Source organism: Lepidochelys kempii, chromosome 8 (assembly GCF_965140285.1).
Source record: "Lepidochelys kempii isolate rLepKem1 chromosome 8, rLepKem1.hap1, whole genome shotgun sequence".
In the NCBI taxonomy this organism is placed as follows: domain Eukaryota; kingdom Metazoa; phylum Chordata; order Testudines; family Cheloniidae; genus Lepidochelys; species Lepidochelys kempii.
Genome location: NC_136387.1, coordinates 103,974,741 through 103,995,409, shown reverse-complemented (window position 1 = coordinate 103,995,409; position 20,669 = coordinate 103,974,741). Strand labels below are relative to the sequence as shown.

Sequence of the window (20,669 nt, the reverse complement as noted above, 5' to 3'; positions counted from 1 at the left end):
TAAATTGGTTAGTGTCTAAGGTGCCACAAGTCCTCCTTTTCTTTTTGTGAATACAGACTAACACGGCTGTTACTCTGAAACCTGCCATTATAAAGTTGGCAACCCTATAGGTAACTGATTGCCTTAAAATCTTGATGAAACCCTGAAGTAAGTGGAATGACATATTGGAGGCTTTTGGAGCCACAGTGTCTTGCCAGATTATGTGAGTGGGTTTGACTTTGATACTTAGCTGTACCGTTACCAGGGCTATTTGCTATAATATGTAGATGACCCTTGGTGGGTGTAAATTCTTGGCTGTGGTTGCTGCCCTGGTAGTACCCTTTAGCACACAGATGTTTTTCTAGTTTCCAGCCATTTCATAGTGACTGAGCTCTGAAGGGAAACCTGAAAGCTCTTTGTTTTGCTAGCGCTGGGTTCTTAAAAGCATTGTGCATTTAAAAAAAAAAAAAAAGTGGGAGAGGAAGCTGAAATTTACATGTTATATTATGTGCTAGCTCTTGACTCATGGTTTTGAGGATTGACAAAAACTCGTTCTTTAGAGGAGTGAGGCTATTTGTCAGTTGAATGTCAATCCTTTTTCCAGTTGGTTGTTTCAATACATTTTACAAATGATAATATTTCTTACTGACATGAGACTGTACTGAATTTGGAAAGAACAAGGAGTACTTGTGGCACCTTAGAGACTAACAAGTACTCCTTGTTCTTTCTTTTGATACAGACTAACATGGCTACCACTCTGAATTTGGAAAGTAATCCCAAACTTATTTTGATTGTTTTGTTGGTTTGTGTGTGGGTATTTAGAATAATAATAAAATTATACATTATGATCCGTGCCTTCAGTAGTTAATATCGCCCTTCCACAGTACCAAATTGTCCTAAAACTGCTGCTGCTGTTCTGGCCCTGCAATGCAGGCTTTGTAAGAGGAGGAAAATCCTGGTACATTGTAATTCAACATGTGGCTAGCAGCAGAAGTGTGTGAGAGAACACACTGCCAGGTCTGAAATACCCATGATAATATTAATTATATATTAACATTATTGCAGGCAAAGCACCTCCAAAGTGTGTGGGCTAATGGTATTGCAGGTGTCTACATCTTCTCAATATTGCTAATTTTAGGTGGTATTGGAAAGTGTTAAGGTAGCAATTTTCTTACTTCAAAGCATATTTTATATTTAATCAGGTGATATAACAATATAATCCTTAATTATTTAGTTTTGCAATAAAATAGTAAATTATGGAAATCAACATCTGCAGTGTGTACCACAAATTAATCCAACATTTCATTTTATAGATATGTTGTTGTTAAAATGCTCATGTTGTTAGTATTGATGTTTCAATCTCTTTGCAGTGCAGTTTGGCAACCAAATTCAAATGATGATATTTTAATTTTTAGAGAGAAGGAAATTGAAAGGTATTGTTTTTAATATCCATTTATATACATTCCTGTAGTAAGAAGTAGCAGATTTTCTTGACAGATACTTGCAGGGAAAGAAAAGCTTAGATTTTTTTTAAAACCATGAAAAATTCCTTCCTTTTTCAGCCTGATGGATGGATTATAGTTGATGTCCTTGCATGGGCAGGTTGCATTTTCCATCAGAAGTGGAGATTCTAATCCTCATTATCATTTCTGTAATGCAAGTGGTTTATGTGTAGAAACAGATTTAATTAATCCCCTGCTGGTTGATAGGGCACCCTAAAGCAAATACTTAGTCAGCAAAGGAAAAATTTAAAATGTGAGTGCATGGTGTCAGGTCAGTGAGTGTCAGTTGATCTTACAACATCTGTGAAATATCTTTAATTTACCAAGCAAAATGTATTTTCCCCTCTAGCTACAGAAATACTTTTATATCATCTTGTTTGGTGGCTCAGCTTGGATGGGGATAAGCTTACCAAATAGGAGTTCCAGGGTCAAAGGCTATCTCAGGCCATGTCTACACTTACCGGCAATCAATGTTCTGCAATTGATGCAGCAGGGGTCAGTTTAGCTGGTCTAGTGAAGACCCACTAAATTGACCACAGAGCGCTCTCCGGTCGACTCTGGTATTCCACCAGAATGAGAGGAGTAAGGTAAGTTGACAGGAGAGCGTCTCCTGTCGATGCAGTGCAATGTAGACACTGCAGTAAGTCGACCTAAGCTATGTCGACTCCAGCTACGTTATTCATGTAGCTGGAGTAGCGTAACGTAGGTCGACTTACCCCGCTAGTGTAGAAAAGGCCTCAGGAACCCTGGTGCCTGTGCTGGCAGAAACTGGGAACATTCAGGTGGTGGTGATTTTCAGTTAATTTGAAAGGGCCAAAGTATGGTGCATTCAGAGCACATTTTAGCATCCCACTTTGCCTGTGGGTATGTGCCATATGTGCAGTTACACATTCAAGGACGAATTGCAATATTGAGATAAAGCGATGATGAAATCTCTCTCCATGGTGCTTTTATAAAGAGCGATTAAAGGAAGACAGTGTGATACATCACCTACTCCCAACATGACTAAAACACTGCACCCTCCTTCTGTGATTATTAAGTTAAAAAATTAGTATTGCTAAACAATCCCTAAGTTAATTTTATTACTTTTCAATAAAACAGATAATTAATTTAATATCATTTTCCTCTGTATGTAAAGATACAGCCTGATGAATCACATTTTTGAGAACATAAGTTAATTGAATGGGATGATTCCAGAATGGTTCTGTTCTCAGTAATTCAATTCTCTGAGGCAACATGTTGAATAAGACCTCAGTTGTTGGTCATGTTATTTGACTTCATCAGGACTTGACTTTATCCTTTATGCTAATTGTTGATGGGTTTCATCTGTGGAAAAAAGTTTGAGAAATAAAACTAGGCAAATTGACAGTCTGTCATTTTTGTAAGAGGATACTGAAAATAAACATGCATTTAGAGGATTATATTACCGACCTTGAGAGCAGGTGGCACAGAGCTAGGCTGAGGTAATGAGGATAATATATCTATGTATTGACAGTTAAAGTGCTCAGAGACAGATACTTCAGATTGTGCATGGAATCTACTATTCTTTGATGTTTCACTCTAAATTGGGGTTAGGTCTTATATGGAAGAAAACATTTTACATAATTAGCACAGTTACTCAGAGGATTTATTGAGTTGTGGAACAATGAAAGAATTACTATACCCAAAGCTAAATACCAGGTCATATTTGGTGGTCGTAGCATGACAGTGTTTTATTAATCATCTTGCCATTTAAAATATGAACTGTTTCAAGAATGCATAAATACGTACTGCCAAGTTCTCTTTGTGTGATGTTTGGCAGGATTAGCATGGTAAAGTAAGTCTAGTCACCAACACTTGCTTCATAATTAATATACTGAAGCTTGCTTCCCTTAGCTATCCTACAAAAACTAATTTCCAAGCTCTGATCCCAATTTATGGGAAATAGGTAACTACAGATCTCCATGAAGTATTGTCAGGCTCTTCTGTTAGGTTTTGTCTATACTTGAAATGTCAGTCGAGTGCAATGTACTTTAACTGAATGATTGAAATGTGCCTTAAGTCCACATGTAAGTACTTTTGTGTGATTAAGTTATCCTGATAACCTGTAGGTGTAAAGATGCAATCAGCTGAGTGCCAGTATGGACGTTCCAGTTTCCTCAACCAGTGAAAGCTCCTTAGTTCACCAACTACGACACCACTCTTTTTGTACCTTCTTATTCCCTGCCCTGCCCCTTTGTGCAGTGCCCCCACTATGTGCCTCCTCAAATGTCTGCACTCCTGCTCCTTAAATGCAGGTCTCAGATGGCTGTCCTGCTGTGGATCATCAGCTGAGACTTCAGTTTCTGCCCCCCATGCTATTCCCCTCTGCATCAGCTGTGTTCCCCACATATGCTGGTCCTTTCTCCAGTAATCCCTTCCTTCCGATATCCCAGGGTCTGGCTTTATAACTCTGCAGACAGTGAATTGCTGATGGTGAATGGGTTGAAACTGCAACAGAAAGAGCAGAGTTGGCGGCGCTGGTGCTCGCAGTCCTTGAGCTTCCAGCTCCGCTCCCCTTGCTTTGGCCCTTCCAGGCTGTAGGGCCTTTAAAACCTGTTTGGGCGGGGCGGAGAAGCGGCGCAGATACCAGGTCTGCTGTTCCTGGTTCAGTCAGCTAAGCAGGGGAGCAATGGCTGGGGGGTCAGGGGACATGGCTGGGGAGGGAGGATACTATTGAGTGGGCACAGAAGATTGTAGTTTCAGGTGGATTGCTGTCTGAGAGTCTGCGAAGTAGGAATGAAGGGAGATTTCAGGAGGGTAATATGAGGTGGTACATAGTGGAACAATGGATATAAAAACTCATTGCTGTACCGCTGATTACTCTCCCTGTTGTAGTCAAGGCCTTAGAGGTGTTGAATTTGAAAAACTGTATTGTATATTGATGCTATAATTGCAGTGTATTCATTTAAGCGCAATCACAGAATGAATGTGAATACTATAGGGATAGAGTGCAATTCAGTCATGGCATATTTGATTGTGTTACATTGAGAGATCGTATGTAATATACCATGTGTTTTTCTAAAATAAAATGTGTTAATTTCCAAATTCAGAGAGAGATTATGGGTCAAGAAAAATGTTGTTTTCATGGATAACAAAAAGTGACTACCATAGGTACAAATGAGAATAAAAACAAACATAACACTTTAAGCACAAAGTTTTTTCCACTGCATGCATTCGATGAAGTGAGCTGTAGCTCACGAAAGCTTATGCTCAGATAAATGTGTTAGTCTCTAAGGTGCCACAAGTCCTCCTTCTCTTTTTGCAGATATAGACTAACACGGCTGCTACTCTGAAGTCTTTAAACATAGGCGCCGACTTCCTCAGTTCCCAGGGGGTACTCTACCCCTGCCCGGCCCCAGGTCCCGTTCCCACTCCATCCCTCCCTTGCTACTGCTGGACTCAGTAGCATTACAAACAGAAAATATGCTGGCTCCAGCTGTAATAATTGTAAATGGTAAAAAGTAAATTAAAGATTTATATTAGGGTCAGTTAGAATAAATTGCATTTGATCTTATTAATAACATCATTAAATTTTAATTTTTAAAAATGTGATATTTATCTTCACATTATCCTATCAAAAAAGATGGAGTAGTAGAATTATTTAAAAAAACCCTCCCTTTAAATAGACGTGTGGCTCTTTAACTTTACTGTTTGACTTTTTTCTTGTGTTCTTGTGTGCCTTGTTGAAGGTGGACTCTGAGTAGATGATGATACCATCTAGTGGTGAAATATTAAAAGTGCAGTAGTGTAAAATGTTTTTAAAAAGAGATAAATGTGCTTACCTGAGATGTAAATAAATATTTACATAAAATATTTATCTATTTCCATGTCTTGTAATCTTTACAGTTTAATGGCGAAATGTTCTGATTCTAAGTGCAAGGTGCATTTCTTTGAGGTTGTCTTCTCAAACATATAGCAGTATGTGTATATTTAAAAAGAACTCCAAGACGAAACACTCCACTGCACACACTTCTCCCCCAGGGAGAAGATAAGAGAACAAACACATGACAGATGTTATCATGTTGCTTGATGCACTATGGGAAGGCACTCAGATACTAGAATGATGAACTGTGTATGACAGAATAGAATTTATTGCAAAGATGGTTAGTACATTTATATACAATTGTATGCTTCTAATTGTAAATACCATAATTGTGCAGTCAAAGCAAATATTTGTGTGCATACCTGGCCAGTTGAGTGCCCAGTTGGCTATAAACAGATGCAAATATCATATTATGCGTGCAATGATAATATATGTGGTAACAAATTAGGAGTGCTGCCATCTTTTGAACACATCTTTTAAAATCTGGTCCTTAATATTTTATTTATAAAGTAATATTACTAGATTAGATAAACAGGAAGTTAATTTAAGATATTTCTTCATTAATTTTCTCATTTTTTTGTTTGTATTTTTTCCAGAAGGAACTCAGTCTCCCTAGAAGAGGAAGCTTGTAAGTATAATTACTTTTCATCTATTGCTGCCATAAGTACTCCTGACGGCATTCCCTGCCAAAAATATTTAAAAATTCTACTATATATATTCTGTGCACGGTATTTTAAAATTCTGCAACATTCTGCAAATTTTATTTGTCAAATATGGAGACTCCCGCCTGGCATTGGGGAGCACAGGCCACTGGCTGCACAGAGGTGGGAGATCACTGTGTGGCTTCCCTCCCATCCGCCCGACACAGACTCAGCAGTGAGGTTGCACCCAACCCTGACCGAGTTCAAGGATGGGGCCTGCCCCCAAAACAGCCCAGGGGCCTGCCCCTCTGTGCCAGGTGCACCAGGTAGGCTCAGCAAGGAAGGATCCAAGTGTGTAGGGGCTTATTGTGGGGGGATCCATGTGTAGTTTGAGAGAGATGTGGGGAAATTTGGGTACAGGCGGTTCAGTGGGGAATCCGGGTGCGGGGAAGATCTGGATGCACAGGGGCTTGTTGGGGGTTCTGGATGCGATGGTAATGGGACTCTGCAGGGGGGTCCAGGTGAAGGTGGTTGGGGCTCCGTGGTGGTGGGGGGATAGAGCTTGGAGGGGGGTCTACATGTGGGAGGCTCAATGGGGGGTCCAGATGCTGGTGGAGTGGGGCTCAGTAGGGTGGGGATCCAGATGCAACTGGTTGGGGCTTGGTGGGGTGGGGATCTGGGTGCCGGGGGCTTGTTGGGGTGTTCCAGGTGCAGGGGAAGTGGAGCTTATCGGGGGCTTCTGAGGGTGGAGGCTCGGCAGGAGGGTCTAAATATGAGGGGGTCTGGATGCACAGGGATTGGGTGGTTGGGGGAGTAGCTTCCTTTACAGGGATCCTTCTCCCTGCAGCTGAGGTGTGATGGGTACAGGAAACGGGGTGTGGGAGTGGGGGAATTTGCAGAGCTTCCTGCAGCCGGGGGAGAAATCTGTGTGGGGGGTGTCTGGCCCTGCCCCTGATGCCTTGCAGTGGAAGAGGAAGTCCCGACCTCCCTAGCCCAGCCTGGACTAGCAGCTGAGCCCGGCAGAGAGTAGGAGCCATCACCTAGGTCTTCCCCAGTTCCGCCTCCTGCCCCCTCCCAGTGATTTACGCCTCTGCCGGCTGCCCTGGACACCCAAAACATACTGCTGAGGAGGGTTGCATGACCACTCTTGTGCCTTACCTTTGCTGCCCCATCAGAAAGTCATTTTTCTGCAGGGAAGCAAAGAAATATACAGGGGACATAAATTCTGCACAGGTGCAGTGGCGCAGAATTCCCCTAGGATTACATAAGGCTTGATTCAACAAAAATACTTGCAGATTCTCAACTGTTGAATCCACACAGAGCTATCAGAGACAGATATATTTTTTTTCCATTAACATTTTTCATGTGCTTTTAAAGTGTTTTTGAAAGGTGCCACATTGGAGACTAAAGTCCTCTGTTCATATCTTTAAGAGGTGGAGGACAGCCAGTGGTAGTGCAAGCCTACTCAATAGCTTAGCCAGTAGGGCTCAAACCTGACATGAAGGAAACTTACAGGAGTGAGTGGGGAGTTCAGCATTTATGCAGCAGACAGTGCTTGCCTTTTTTGTTGAGACTGCCAACGGTGGTCCCTGTTGCTTCCAATCCCAACCTTTGTACTCTGGATAAAATGTCCAGTGGGGTTTGTACTGAGATTTAATAATCTAATTCCACACACGTCACTGATGGGAACAACATTTGCTCACTGCGGTGTGGACAATGTAGATGTGAAAAAACTAGATTCTCATTACCAATCCCTCCAGGTTTTTGTTGTGAAATCAAGACGATAGAAGTATTGCCACAAAACAGCAAACTGGAAAAAGCAGATTTCTTAAAATATAGCACTTTTAAAATTAAGCCAGTTATTGATTTTAACATCTCTCTTTAGGTTTGCAGAGTTTTAGGAGAGACTGTTTTGTGATGATCTCTGAGAGAATTTAACAGTTGCTAGGCTTAGTTTTCTGTGGTCTGGTATGTGGTAGAATAAAACTGCATAGTGGCTGGATTATATAAAGAATATGCAAGTGTGCCAGTTAAACCTACAATAAGCTTAAAGTCATAGCCTTCTAACTAAAAACCAAGCCCTAAAGTTTGCATATCACAGAAGCAAAGTCAGTTCCTTAGATTACCTTTTATAAGCTGTCTTAGATTTCAGGTTTTGGTAACAAACGAGTTTGAATTTTTATTCTTTAAAATCTCTTCTTTGTATAAGGAGTAATGTTTGGAAAGTGCTGTGTGGTGCTTGTGATTCACTGTTGAACAATATGACTAGGTAAAAAGGCTTTTTTTAATGAGGCATGAATGAATCTTTTTGTTGAAGTCATATGATGGTGTTAAATTCAGTTACTTAAAACAAAACAGAACACAGGACTCATACATCAATTATCCATCAGTATACTTTTTAGACCAGCTTAGCTAGATTTGTATTAGATTTTAGGAACACTATTGCTTATATGATTTGGGAAAAGTAAAGACAGTGATTGAATAAGAGCACTTGGACAAGTATTTGGAGACAATCCAGTGAAACAAATACTTGATATTAGTTATTCATCTGTAGCCTTTACCTTAATGTAACAATTCAGATTTTTGGCACAAAGCATTTTTGATCTGGAGTGGAGGATTCCAAAGTTTTTTTTCCTGTTTCTTGGTCAAGTATGGAGATGGGTACAATATAAAGCTATTATAAGTATTAACAGTATTAACAATATCACTGTGCTCAGGTCTTTAGGCACTGACAGTTTATGATGGTTTATTTAGTAACTATGGATATTGCTGAATTGTTTGTAAAGTACCTTTCTTCAGTTACTTCAATCCTTTCTTTTTGATTACCTCTGTGAAGAGAACTTATGTAGCCTCTGTATCTAGAAGGTCAAAACCCTAAACTGCAAAGGGCAAGAATAACCGCTACTCATGTGATTTCAATTTTTAGCAGAATAGAGATTTTCAAAGTGTTCAATATGCTTCTTGTAAAGATGCTCTGACTAAATTATTTTACTGTATTCCCTGCAACTATAGGAAGTGCAGTCAGTCAGACCTAGTTATTTTGAATTGGTTTACTTTTGTTTAGTTTCATAAGTTAGTACTATAATGTGATTTTCATTTATTTCTGATTGATATCCAAATGCCCTTATCAACCAATTAGAATTGTATGGCTCAATGGAAAGAGCATTGTGGATCTGTAGATCTCAAAAATCTTTGTTTATCTCAGAGTTGTTAATACTATAGTTTTGAAGTGCTCCCCATATAAATTAAATCTGCAAGATCTATGGAGTCTACTGTTTGTTCTTCCATCCCTGATTTAAAGAGTCTCTGCTCAGAAAATAATTTTTTTAAAAAATTATGATTCCTGTAATGGTGGAAACGGTATGTCAGAGAAGATCTTGCATTGTGCTTTAAAGATGGGTAGGCTTAGGATCATTCTAAATTCTTCTGGAAATTTGTCCCACACCTGAATGTCCTTGACGGAGAGCACTTTATTTTCAGATATTTTCTGCTTTATAAGCTTCATTGTCCCAACATAATGTAGTTATATTGACAGGTAATAGATGGAGACACAGTCAGTGATGTAGCTGAGTCCTGACCCATTGATTGTTTTGATGGACAGGATCAAGGCCATGACCTAGCCATGGGACAATGCAATCTGATTTGGAGTCAATGACAGGATTAGAGCGCAGGTGTGATGTGCTCATGATGGCCCTCCCTATTGAGGTGGCACTCACACATTCTGTGCAAGCTAGGGCCGTTTCATTGCATCCAACATCAGCCCTACTGTGTAGAAATATACAGTAATTTACAATATATTTCCATTATCTCTGAAGAATGTATGGATCGCTATAGAAGAATCTTTATCAAGGAGGAACGGCATACATTTCCGAACAAGCTGGAAGTGGAGGAAAGTTTTTTGTTTTTCCTTTTTTTTTTTCATTGCAGTTTGGCTCAGTGGTGAGTTCAGCAGGACCCGGAGGCTTCAGACCAATTGACGAGTGGATGCCTTTGTTAAAAGGCGAGGAGTGTTCTTTCTGCTAGTTCTTCTAAACATTTTGTCTTCTGACTCTCATCACCTCATTCTTATCTAGGTTCAGTTTTAGCCAGCTGTTCTTCACCCAGAAGCTCCTCTCTTGTAGGCATTATGACATCCTTGTGTTGGTATTGGTGCATTTATGGAACGTGACAGAGTTGGATGTCTTCAGTATACATTTTTGGCAATGGAGCTTGGGGTGTCTCACCATTTCTACAAGTGGACTTGTGTAAAAGCTGAAGCAGTGAGGAGATGGATGGATCCGTGTAAGATCCCAAATATGAAGATTGTTGGATAACTACTCCTCTTTCCCATTATCACTCTCTGGATCCTGTTCGAGAACCATTTTAGTGCTGCATCATCTACCTTAGTTGTATTAAGAAAAGGAGTATTTGTGGCACCTTAGAGACTAACCAATTTATTAGAGCATAAGCTTTCGTGAGCTACAGCTCACTTCATCAGATGCATATCGTTATACAGGCTTGGCAAGCCAGTCAGTTGACTGCCTATTATTTGACAACAGTCAAATATTGTTAAATATTCCAGCAAAAATGCCATGATACAGGCAGTGGCCTACCTTTTTGATTGCATGGTGCCATCTGTTAGCCAGCCTACTTAAATATCTTGATTACTGACTTTACCACAGAGCTCTTCTTCGGTGTGGGAAAGGTATTCAGAGTGTCACAGCTAAATACAAGATTGAACAGATAGTTTAGCATAAGTAGTTAAACTTTCTAAGGGACAATTCAAGATGGAGTGGCCCATTAACACCCCTATAGTCATAGGACAAAAACCGGGTTAGTGCGTTACTGATGGTTGTAATAAGCCATAAATCCAATGTCTTTATTAAGACCATGATTTGCAGAGTCTAGCAAAGTTATGAATTTAAGCTCTGAGGCTCATCTTTTGAAAGTGTTGTGCAGGTTTCCTCTGATAGGTCAGATATAGAGTGATCACTTTGTTAAAAGTGTTCACCCACAAGTGATATGGTGTTTTTGTCTTTTATCATTTTCCTTTGAGAGTTCATTTGAGAACATAGTGATTGTCTAGTTTCACCCACAGAATTGTTGTTGGGACATTTAGTTCACTGATTGAGGTACATCAATCAGTGAACAAGTGATGTACCTCAATCAATGAACTAAATGTCCCAACAACAATTCTGAGAGACATGTATAGGACCCATGGATCTTGAATGGTGTGTTGTGGGGGGTGCTGATCATTGTATCAGTGGAGATATGTCTGCAAATTTTCTTCTGTTGTACTGGCAGGGTCTGATGCTGCTTTAAGTTAGTGTGTCCTGGTCTGTGGGCAGGTTGATTCTGATGATGTCTTTGGAGAGGTTGGGGCATTATTTGAAGGCCAGAAAAGGGGGTTCAGAAAAGATTTATTTCAGGCTGAGGTCCCCATCAAATATGGGTTGTAGTTATTTGAGGATACCCTATATGGGTTCAAGTGTAGGGTGCTTGGTGACAACTAGGGTTGTGTGGTCAGAGGGGGTTTTATTTCTATATTGAAGCAGGTTATCTTGGGGTATTTGGGTGGCCCAGTCCAAGATGCGGTCATCTTCTCTGGTGGCGTCTCCTTGCTTAGTGAAGGTGGTTTTGAATGTGTTAAGGTGTATATTCCGGACATTTTCCTTGGATCATATTCTGTGGAATCGGAGTGCCTGGCTGTAGATAAGATTTCTTGGTGTGTTTGGGGTGGTTTCTGGATCTATGAAGATGTGTGGTGATCCATGGGTTTCTTGTATATAGTTATCTGAAGGGTTCGATAGTTGAAGTTGATTGTGGGGTCCAGGAAATGGATGCTGGTGTTGAAGGGTTCCAGAGAGAGTTTAATGGATGGGTGGATGTTGTTGAAGTTGTGGTGGACATCTATGCGGAAGTTTAGGTCGTCTGTCCAGAGGATGAAAATATCATTGATGTATCTCAGCTATATCATTGGTTTCATGGTGCACTGGTCCATAAATTCTTGTTCAAGGTGGCCCATGAAGAGGTTGGCATATTAGGGAGCCATCCTAATACCCAGGGCTGTTCCCATGGTTTGGACACAGTGTTCGTTGTTGAATATAAAATTGTTACGGATGCATATCTGAGGGTTGTCCATTGTCTTGTAAATATTTGAGGCAGGTAGCTGTGCCATCATTGTGAGGGATGTTGGTATATTGGGAATTGACATCCATGGTGGCAAGGATGGTATTCTGAAAGAGGTTGTTTATGTTGCGGAGTTTATGGAAGAAGTTGATTGTGTTGTGGAGGAAGCTGGCCCTTTGTGTGGTGAGTGGTTTGAGGATAGGTTCTGAGTCCCACTATTCCTTCAGAAAGAGTGCCATAGCCAGATATGATGGGTCTCCCTGGGTTCCCTTGTTTGTGTATTTTGGGAAGCGTATAGAAGGTCTCTGGGGTGGGTTCATGGGGGAAGAGTTAATAGAGTTTTTCTTGGAGTTTTTTGGAGAAGCATTTGATGATATCCTTAAATTCCTGGGTAAACTGTGGTGAATTGAAGGGTTAGAAGGGAGCGCAAGGGTCATCTAGTTTAACCCCCTGCCAAGGTGAAGGATTTGTTGTGTGTAAACCTTCCAAGACAGATGGCTATCAAGTCTCATTTTGAAATCTCCAGTAAAGGAGTTTTCCCGATTTCCCGAGGAAGTTTGTTCCATTTTCCCACTTTTCTTACAGTTAGGAAGTTTTCCCTGAGATTTAATTTAAATCTGCTATGCTGTAGTTTGAACCCATTGCCTCTTTGCCTGCTCTCTGTGGCAAGACAGAACAGTTTTTCCTCATCTTCTTTGTGGGAGCCTTAGAAGTATTTGAAGACCATCATGTTCTCTCGTCCCCCACTCCCACACCCCATTCTCCCTCTTTTTCCAGACTAAAGATACTCAGTTCCTTCAGTCTCTGCACATCTGGCTTACATTCCATCCCTTTGATGATCTTTGCCACTCACTCTGTATCCTTTCCAGTTTCTCTACATTCTGTCTGTTTTTCTAGGGCCCTACTAAATTCACGGCCATGAAAAACGCATCACGGGCTATGAAATCTGGTCTCCCACCGTGAAATCTGGTCTTTTGTGTGCTTTTACCCTAGACTATTCAGATTTCACAGGGGAGACCAGTGTTTCTCAAATTGGGGGTCCTGACCCAAAAATGAATTGCAGGGGGGTCACAAGGCTGTTTTTTGGGGGGATGTCCCAGTATTGCCACTCTTCTGCTCTGATTTCAGAGCTGGGGTGCTGGAGAGTGGTGGCTGTTGGCCGGGTGCTCAGCTCTGAAGGTGTTGCCCCACCAGTAGCAGCGCAGAAGTAACCGTGGCAATACCATACTATACTACCCTTACTTCGGCCTTCAGAGCTGGGCTCCCGGCCAGCAGCCACCGCTTCCCAGCTCTGAAGGTAGCGATGCCGGCAGCAGCAGCCAAACAGTTGTGCAGGGGGTTGCAAGGTTATTTCTGATTTTTGGGTCAGGACCCCTACAGTTACAACACCATGAAATATCAGATTTAAATAGTAGAAATCATGACATTTATGATTTTAAAAATCCTATGACCGTGAATGGACCGTGAATTTGGTAGTGCCCTATATATAGCAGTGACCAAAATTGGACACAGTACTCCAGCTGAGGCCTAACCAGCACTAAGTCGAGTGGTACAGTGGACCCTTGCTAGAGCGCACATCACTATAGCGTAGATTCACATGTAGCGCGGTCGCGGCGATGGATCCCAAGTTTAAATATTTAAATTGGGATCCATAGTAACACGGTACCATGCATGGATCCAGAACTCCGCTTTCTAGCAAGGGTCCAGTGTACTATCACCTCCTGTAACTTGCATGCTATGCCTCTGTTAATGCAACCCAAAACTGCATCTTCAGAATTGCATGTTTTCAAATCCTTCCCCAAACAACTCCAAGAGAAACTCTACAAACTCATCTCAAAGTTGAAGAAGAGCTCTGTGTAAGCTTGAAAGCTTGTCTCTCTCATCAACAGAAAGTGGTCCAATAAAAGATATTGCCTCACCCATGTTGTCTCAGAAAAATGATAAGACAAAAACACCATGTCAACAGTAGGTGAACACTTTTCACAAAGCAGTTACTCCATATATGACCTCTGTCTTCATCTTCAAAGGAAACGCACACAACACCTTCAAAAGACAAGCCTGGAGCTTAAATTCATAACTTTGCTAGACATTAAAAATCGTTGACTTAACAAAGTCATTGGATTTATGGCTTATTATAAGAATCAGTAATCCACTAACCCCCCTTTTTTGTCCTATGACTGCAGAGGAGTTAACTGGCTACTTCATCTGAAATCGTCTCTTACAATATGTGTTAACTAGTTACGCTAAACCATCTGTTCCACTTTGTATTTGGTTGTGTGACACTCTGAGGGCATGTCTACACGTCCAGTACTGCAGCAGTGTGATGCAGCTGCACCACTGTAGCATGTCTGGTGAAGGCACTCTATACCGATGGGAGAGAGCTCTCCCATTGGCATAATAAAGCCACCTTTGCAAGCAGAGGAAGCTACGTCGATGGGAGAAGTTCTCCCACTGACATAGCGCTGTCCACACCAGTGCTTATGTTGGTGTAACTTATGTCGGTCTTGGAGTGGGGTTTATTCAAATCCCTGAGCAACATAAGTTCTGCGACGTAAACTGTAGTGTAGACATAGCCCAAGTACCTTTTCCAGATCTGAAGAGGAGCTCTGTGTAAACTCGGAAGCGTATCTTCTTCCCAATAGAAGATGGTTCAATAAAAGATATTACTTCACCCACCTTGTCATTCTAAGATGGTGCACATCAGTTACAGAATTTGCCATCCTCTCTCCTGGAAGAGGATTAACTTTTATTTATGATGCATTTATGCATGTAGATAAATTAAAAAGATTCTTAGCTGTTTTGGTGGTCAAAGACACCTTTTTTTATATAGCTATTTTTGCCTTACCCAAACTTTTATTTGGGTCTTTAATAAATGCATTGTGCAGTATTATGTTATTTGACAAAAGCAAATGTGTAACGCACATACACACAGTGTGGTTAGTTCTTGGTCCCCCTCTAATGGGTAGTCACTGTGTGGACATGTATGAATCTGCTAAAATCTTTGTGATATGGAACCTTGTCCTTGGTTCTATCTCTGTTGCCACTGACCCATCCAGGGATGTTGGATTAAATACGTGTTAGTGATTGTTAGTAAATTTTCTTCCAAATCCCTTCTCAGTGGAATTATACAGAAGTAAATTGCTTTCAGAGAATGTGCTAAACCCAAACTTAAAACTATGCCTGTTTCTACTTCTAATCTTTCTAAACCTTCATACTTAAAACTGAGGAAACAAAAGTTTTAGCTGGAGAAAACACGGAAAATATTTTGACTTGCTGGACTGAAGAGAATAAAGGCAAGCATGGGAAGAGAATTTGCACATTTATTCTAGTCTTTTTTTACAAAGACCTGAATTAAATAAAGATTATATACTCGGTTTCTGTACTAATAATTTGGATATCATATGGGTGGGAAAACAAAATCTCTTGGTCAATATATTAGGTGAAGATTAAACCTAACATGGTTATGGTTATAAGCGATTATGAGGAGCCTTGCTAATGTTATCACACTTACAATGTCAAAGCGAAGTGGGGGGCAAATATTCCTTAATAGTGCAAATATCCAAAGTGCAAAGAGACAAGGTAAGACATCACCATTGCTCAAAATAGGAGACTCTGGTATCTTAGTGGACAGGCTGTGCACTGCTGTATAGGAGTACTTGGTTTGAATTCTGGTCTGTCTCTTTCCCCTTTCATGCTCAGAGAGCATGGAAGTTATGGAGACAGTACAGTTATCGCTGGGAAGAAATGCATTATATCACTCAGCTTCAGTCTCTCTTGGCAATAAGGTAGTTCTGTTGATGAGTCATGTGCAGTTTTCCCTTACTCAGGGGAAAGGCAGCCATGACAGTACAATGCCTCAAGTGTGAGGGAATAGAATATGAAGAAAACGGATAAAGAATGTCCGATGGTGCTCTAAGAAGGAAGTGGGGTGTGGCATTCTGTTCCCATCCTGTGCCATCTTGGATCTGGAAATAAAGAAGAATAATGCCTTTTCAGTTTGTGGTATTTTTTTTTAATAAATGGATGAGAGAGATTTTACATTCTAACTATACTCCTCCCTTCAACTCAGAAGAGAAACACTCACAAGCAGTAGATTAAAAATAACCTAGTGCTCTTAAATTGATATGAGGTGCTGAGTCAGGAGCTGGAATGCGTGGAGTTGCACCTACAGAGGCTCCATAGCAGCGTTGCCAGTAGTATATGGGGCTTGCTGAAATTATTTGAAGTATAGTTTGTAAAGGAAAAATTGGTACATGAGAAGGATTTTAGGATTGATCTGTTGTGTTTGAGGAGGTTCTTAGCAATATTTTAAAAATAGGGAAAATGTTGTATGCAGATTTTTAATTAAAATTTGCCATTATTTAATCTACCTAATTTTCATACCAGGACCATCATAAAATTATTATTATATAGTGTACATGTAAATATAGTTGGGGATTGGTCCTGCTTTGAGCAGGGGGTTGGACTAGATGACCTCCTGAGTTCCCTTCCAACCCTGATATTCTATGATTCTATGATCTCTCCTTCAGTCTCCACCAGAGAACTGGGATTCTGGTTTGTTTGGGGTTTTTTGTTTGTTTGTTTTTTGCTGTTGGTGGTGCTAATTGTGGGAAGGTGGCTGGGTTTTTCATTTTGCTCTGACGGTGCTGAGGTATGTGATAGTCCTGACATCTTCCAGATTTGAGGACCAGTAGTCAAGAAAACTCCATCTCCTGGGTGTATAGGTCTCATTTTTTAGGTTGACAGTTCCATTGTTCCCGTGGTACATAGCTGTCAGCGGAGGTCGTGATCCTGTAGAGCAGTGGTCCCCAACCTTTCTGTGGGAATAGCACATTCCTATTCCCAGAAGACTGTGGCACCCCGCCACCGAAATGCCGCCAAGAAGCGGCAGCGGAAAGAAGCGCCTCCGAGAAACAGCAACACTTCTTGGCAGCATTTTCGGCGGTGCAGTGTCCTGCGGGTGCGCACAACTGCCCTGGCGGGCACCATTGCACCCACAGTCACTGTGTTGGGGACCCCTGCTGTAGAGAGAGGCATTTGTCTGGTAACTTGGATTGCTTCCATGGAAGGCTTTAAAGATGAGGACCATAACTTTGAATTTGACCTGCTATCCAATGAGGAACCATAAATGGTGGTTATGGTTATAAATATTTGAAAATGTTAAATACTCCTTTAAAAATACACCACAATCTCTTAGACACAGTGTTTTAATTAAAATCTGGACAAGATGTTCATGTGGAATGTTAGTTTGGAAAGCTAACTTTCTGCAGATAATGGATTTCAGGAAAGATGGACAGTAGTTTGTGACAACCATGCAAAATAGCATGAGTTTGATTTGAGCTAACGATAGAAATTACCATTCAAAAACTAAAATGCAAGACTCAGATTTAAGGGATGCAAGGGAACCTCTTGAGCCCTACAAAAGATTATTATCGTAGTGTAGCCTTGTGTATTTCTAGTGTCATCAATATCCTTTGACGGTTTGTTCTAGTGCCAATTTGTCCTTGTAGTTTTGAAGTTCATAAAGAAGGAAAGAAGAAATAGCTAGAACATTGGTGAGGCCTCATCTGGAGTACTGTGTCCAGTTTTGGGCCCCACACTTCAAGAAGGATGTGGATAAATTGGAGAGAGTCCAGCGAAGGGCAACAAAAATGATTCGGGGTCTGGAACACATGAGTTATGAGGAGAGGCTGAGGGAGCTGGGATTGTTTAGCCTGCAGAAGAGAAGAATGAGGGGGGATTTGATAGCTGCTTTCAACTACCTGAAAGGGGGTTCCAAAGAGGATGGCTCTAGACTGTTCTCAATGGTAGCAGATGACAGAACGAGGAGTAATGGTCTCAAGTTGCAGTGGGGGAGGTTTAGATTGGATATTAGGAAAAACTTTTTCACTAAGAGGGTGGTGAAACACTGGAATGCGTTACCTAGGGAGGTGGTAGAATCTCCTTCCTTAGAGGTTTTTAAGGTCAGGCTTGACAAAGCCCTGGCTGGGATGATTTAACTGGGAATTGGTCCTGCTTTGAGCAGGGGGTTGGACTAGATGACCTTCTGGGGTCCCTTCCAACCCTGATATTCTATGATTCTATGATAACCTGATTATGTATTTGTTCCTGATATGTTTAACTTGTGTGTAAAATTCATAGTTTAACAAATTAACACATTATGAATGTTTTAAGATGGAAGTTCTGCAGATTCTTACACGGTTTGATTTCCAAAAATGGGATAGTTAGTATGTTTCCTCCCCAGTAAAGAGCAGCTGTTCTTTGCACTGCTCATGACTTTCCCAGAGACTCTGGGTGGGAGCAATGACTGTATTCTTATCACAGGATGAATTTTTGAGCTGGTATGTGAGATTTCTGCCAGAGTTTTTTCCAGTATGCCATCTCTCTCTCTGGTTCTGCATTTTTCTTGTGATTCACTAAGAGTGAACGTGACACTGCTGTCTGAAGCCCAGAAAAAGTTTGCCACTGATTTGCTGTGCTCTAAGTGTGAGTGATGTCAGCAGTACATTGCTGTCTGTATGACGGATCAGATTGTTTAGTTTGTATCTTTGGCTTCTCAGTACTACTGCTGCATACTGTTGGTCTTCATTTCCTGTTCATGGATGCTAGAAATAGACTTGTGGAAGACTTCTTTAAAAATAATTAGATTTTGATATGAGCTGGCTGATTAGTCTGGACTGTTACTGAATTCATAAAGTCTGTGGTGACACTGGGGATATTTGAAGAGCTCTGTATTACATTGATTGTTCTGTACTCTGCACTGGAGTGATAACAGCGGGTTTCTCCTTTCTGGCTTTAAATCTCTTATTCTGAGAAGAAACAGTGTATCAGAAAGTACAATGATGAAACGGAGGCAACATAGACTTGGAGCCCCATCTCTGCGGATCCAGTAAGGACTGTTATGAAAAAAAATTACAATTTAGCATTGCATATGAAAACTATCAGGGAAAATGCCCAGAATTTTTCATGGCCAACAAATGTCATCTTAATTTAACTTAGAAGAGGATTAATCATTGAAAGAGCATTTTATCAGTGTCAAACTTTTCATTTAGCTGTAGATAGGAAATATTATTTTCCAAAACTCTGTGGTGAGTGATGTACTGGAAGTAAAAGTGTTGCCAGATAAATGCAATCTTTTATAGTTTTAAAAATAATTGTTTAAATAGGCACCTAATATTTGTTTAGTATTGTATATGGCATTAACTGCTATGGTAAAACTGAACACTCATCATACTCTGTGCTTTTTGTATTCTTTTATTTAAAAAAAGAGTTATTTAAACAGATTAAAAGGGAAATAAACTTTCATCTATCAGAGTAAGAGCAGTGAGAAAGCGCAAAGCAGCTGAAGCCCCCCTTCCTTTTAAAATAATACTTTCCAAATATTTTAGGTGAGATGAGAATCTTTTTGCTGCATTACCTGAAATTTTCATCTTAATGTACAACTCTAGGCATTTTAAGTATACCGATTTATGGAACATATTTTATTTTGATACTTACCTCCTTTGTAAAGCGCTTTGAAATCTTCTGATAAGCACTATATAAGAGCAAGTCATTATTAGTGTTATTTTGATCTTAAAAATTAAAGAAATTTTATATAAAGAGTATGGATGTAAGCATGGAGGCTAAGTGAATCTGTGTTATTTAGTTCATGATGAAGGAAGAGGACGAGGAGAAGAGGAAGGCTTAATCTTTCTGTCAGCAGATTGTAAGCCCCATCAGCTGTTTAAGTACATATTGCTAGTGGGGATTTCCAGAAACTAAGGGTTGCTTACTGATCAGATGCATTTGGTTTCATTAGGGAATTTTAAAGCAGGCAACGTTAGCAGCTCTGGATAATTTCAGTACTTTAACACGCAACATTTGGGCCCAAAAGAACAATAACCAAAGTCTATCCTAAATTTTTATACTACTGTATTTAATGTTTTGAACAGGACAGATGAAGCTCTTTTATGTATTTATGTATTGCCAAAAGCAAAGTAGGTTAATATCTATGCCCAGTTAATACAACATATGTTGTTTATTATTTGTATAATACCACCTTGTAGCACCCAGAAGTCCTAGCCAGGACCTCATTGTGCAAGGCTCTGTACAAACACAGAACAAAGACACAGTCCCTGCCCCAAAGAATTTACAATCTTGTACAGTCTTATCGTCTGGTATAGTACCTATCACTCCTGTCTGCAACACAATTCTTGCTGCATCCCCCAAACTAAAATAATTAATAATTGAGCGTTCATTGTACATGTAAGGATTAAATTTTGGGGATTGGGTACAAAATTTTTCATTTTGTGATATGTAAAATCTTGATTGAGGATCATAGTTTTAATATAAGTGTGGCATTTATGGTTTATATTTAATTATTTAAAATTTGTCTTTTAATTCTAGTATAACAGCTCATGCATCTTTGGGTTGGTGGGGAAAAAATTATTATACTACCTAATGTGAAATGCAAAATATTCCAATTGTAACTTCAGATGAAGTTGATTTATTTGTTGGTCATGATGAAAATCCTATCCAAATTAGTTTTCAAGAAACGTAAGTGGTCAAAACAATAGTTCTCGGTATTAATGTGTAGCTGTTAAGGCAAATTCGATA

The 20,669-nt window shown here is 40.2% G+C and overlaps 1 protein-coding gene across 9 annotated transcripts in view; it reads left to right on the top strand.

Moving 5' to 3' along the window:
* The window catches only part of MAST2 (microtubule associated serine/threonine kinase 2), a 388,408-nt gene that overhangs the window by 186,754 nt on the left and 180,985 nt on the right, over nucleotides 1-20,669 (top strand). For 5 of the 9 annotated variants that reach the window (XM_073357846.2, XM_073357844.2, XM_073357847.2 and 2 more), the window contains one exon: nucleotides 5,922-5,953. In XM_073357846.2, the coding sequence (XP_073213947.1) occupies nucleotides 5,922-5,953 (32 nt within the window). Of the gene's footprint in view, nucleotides 1-5,921; nucleotides 5,954-18,888; nucleotides 18,964-20,669 lie in introns of all 9 variants that reach the window. The other 4 variants (XM_073357843.2, XM_073357841.2, XM_073357850.2 and 1 more) reach the window with 2 other exon arrangements.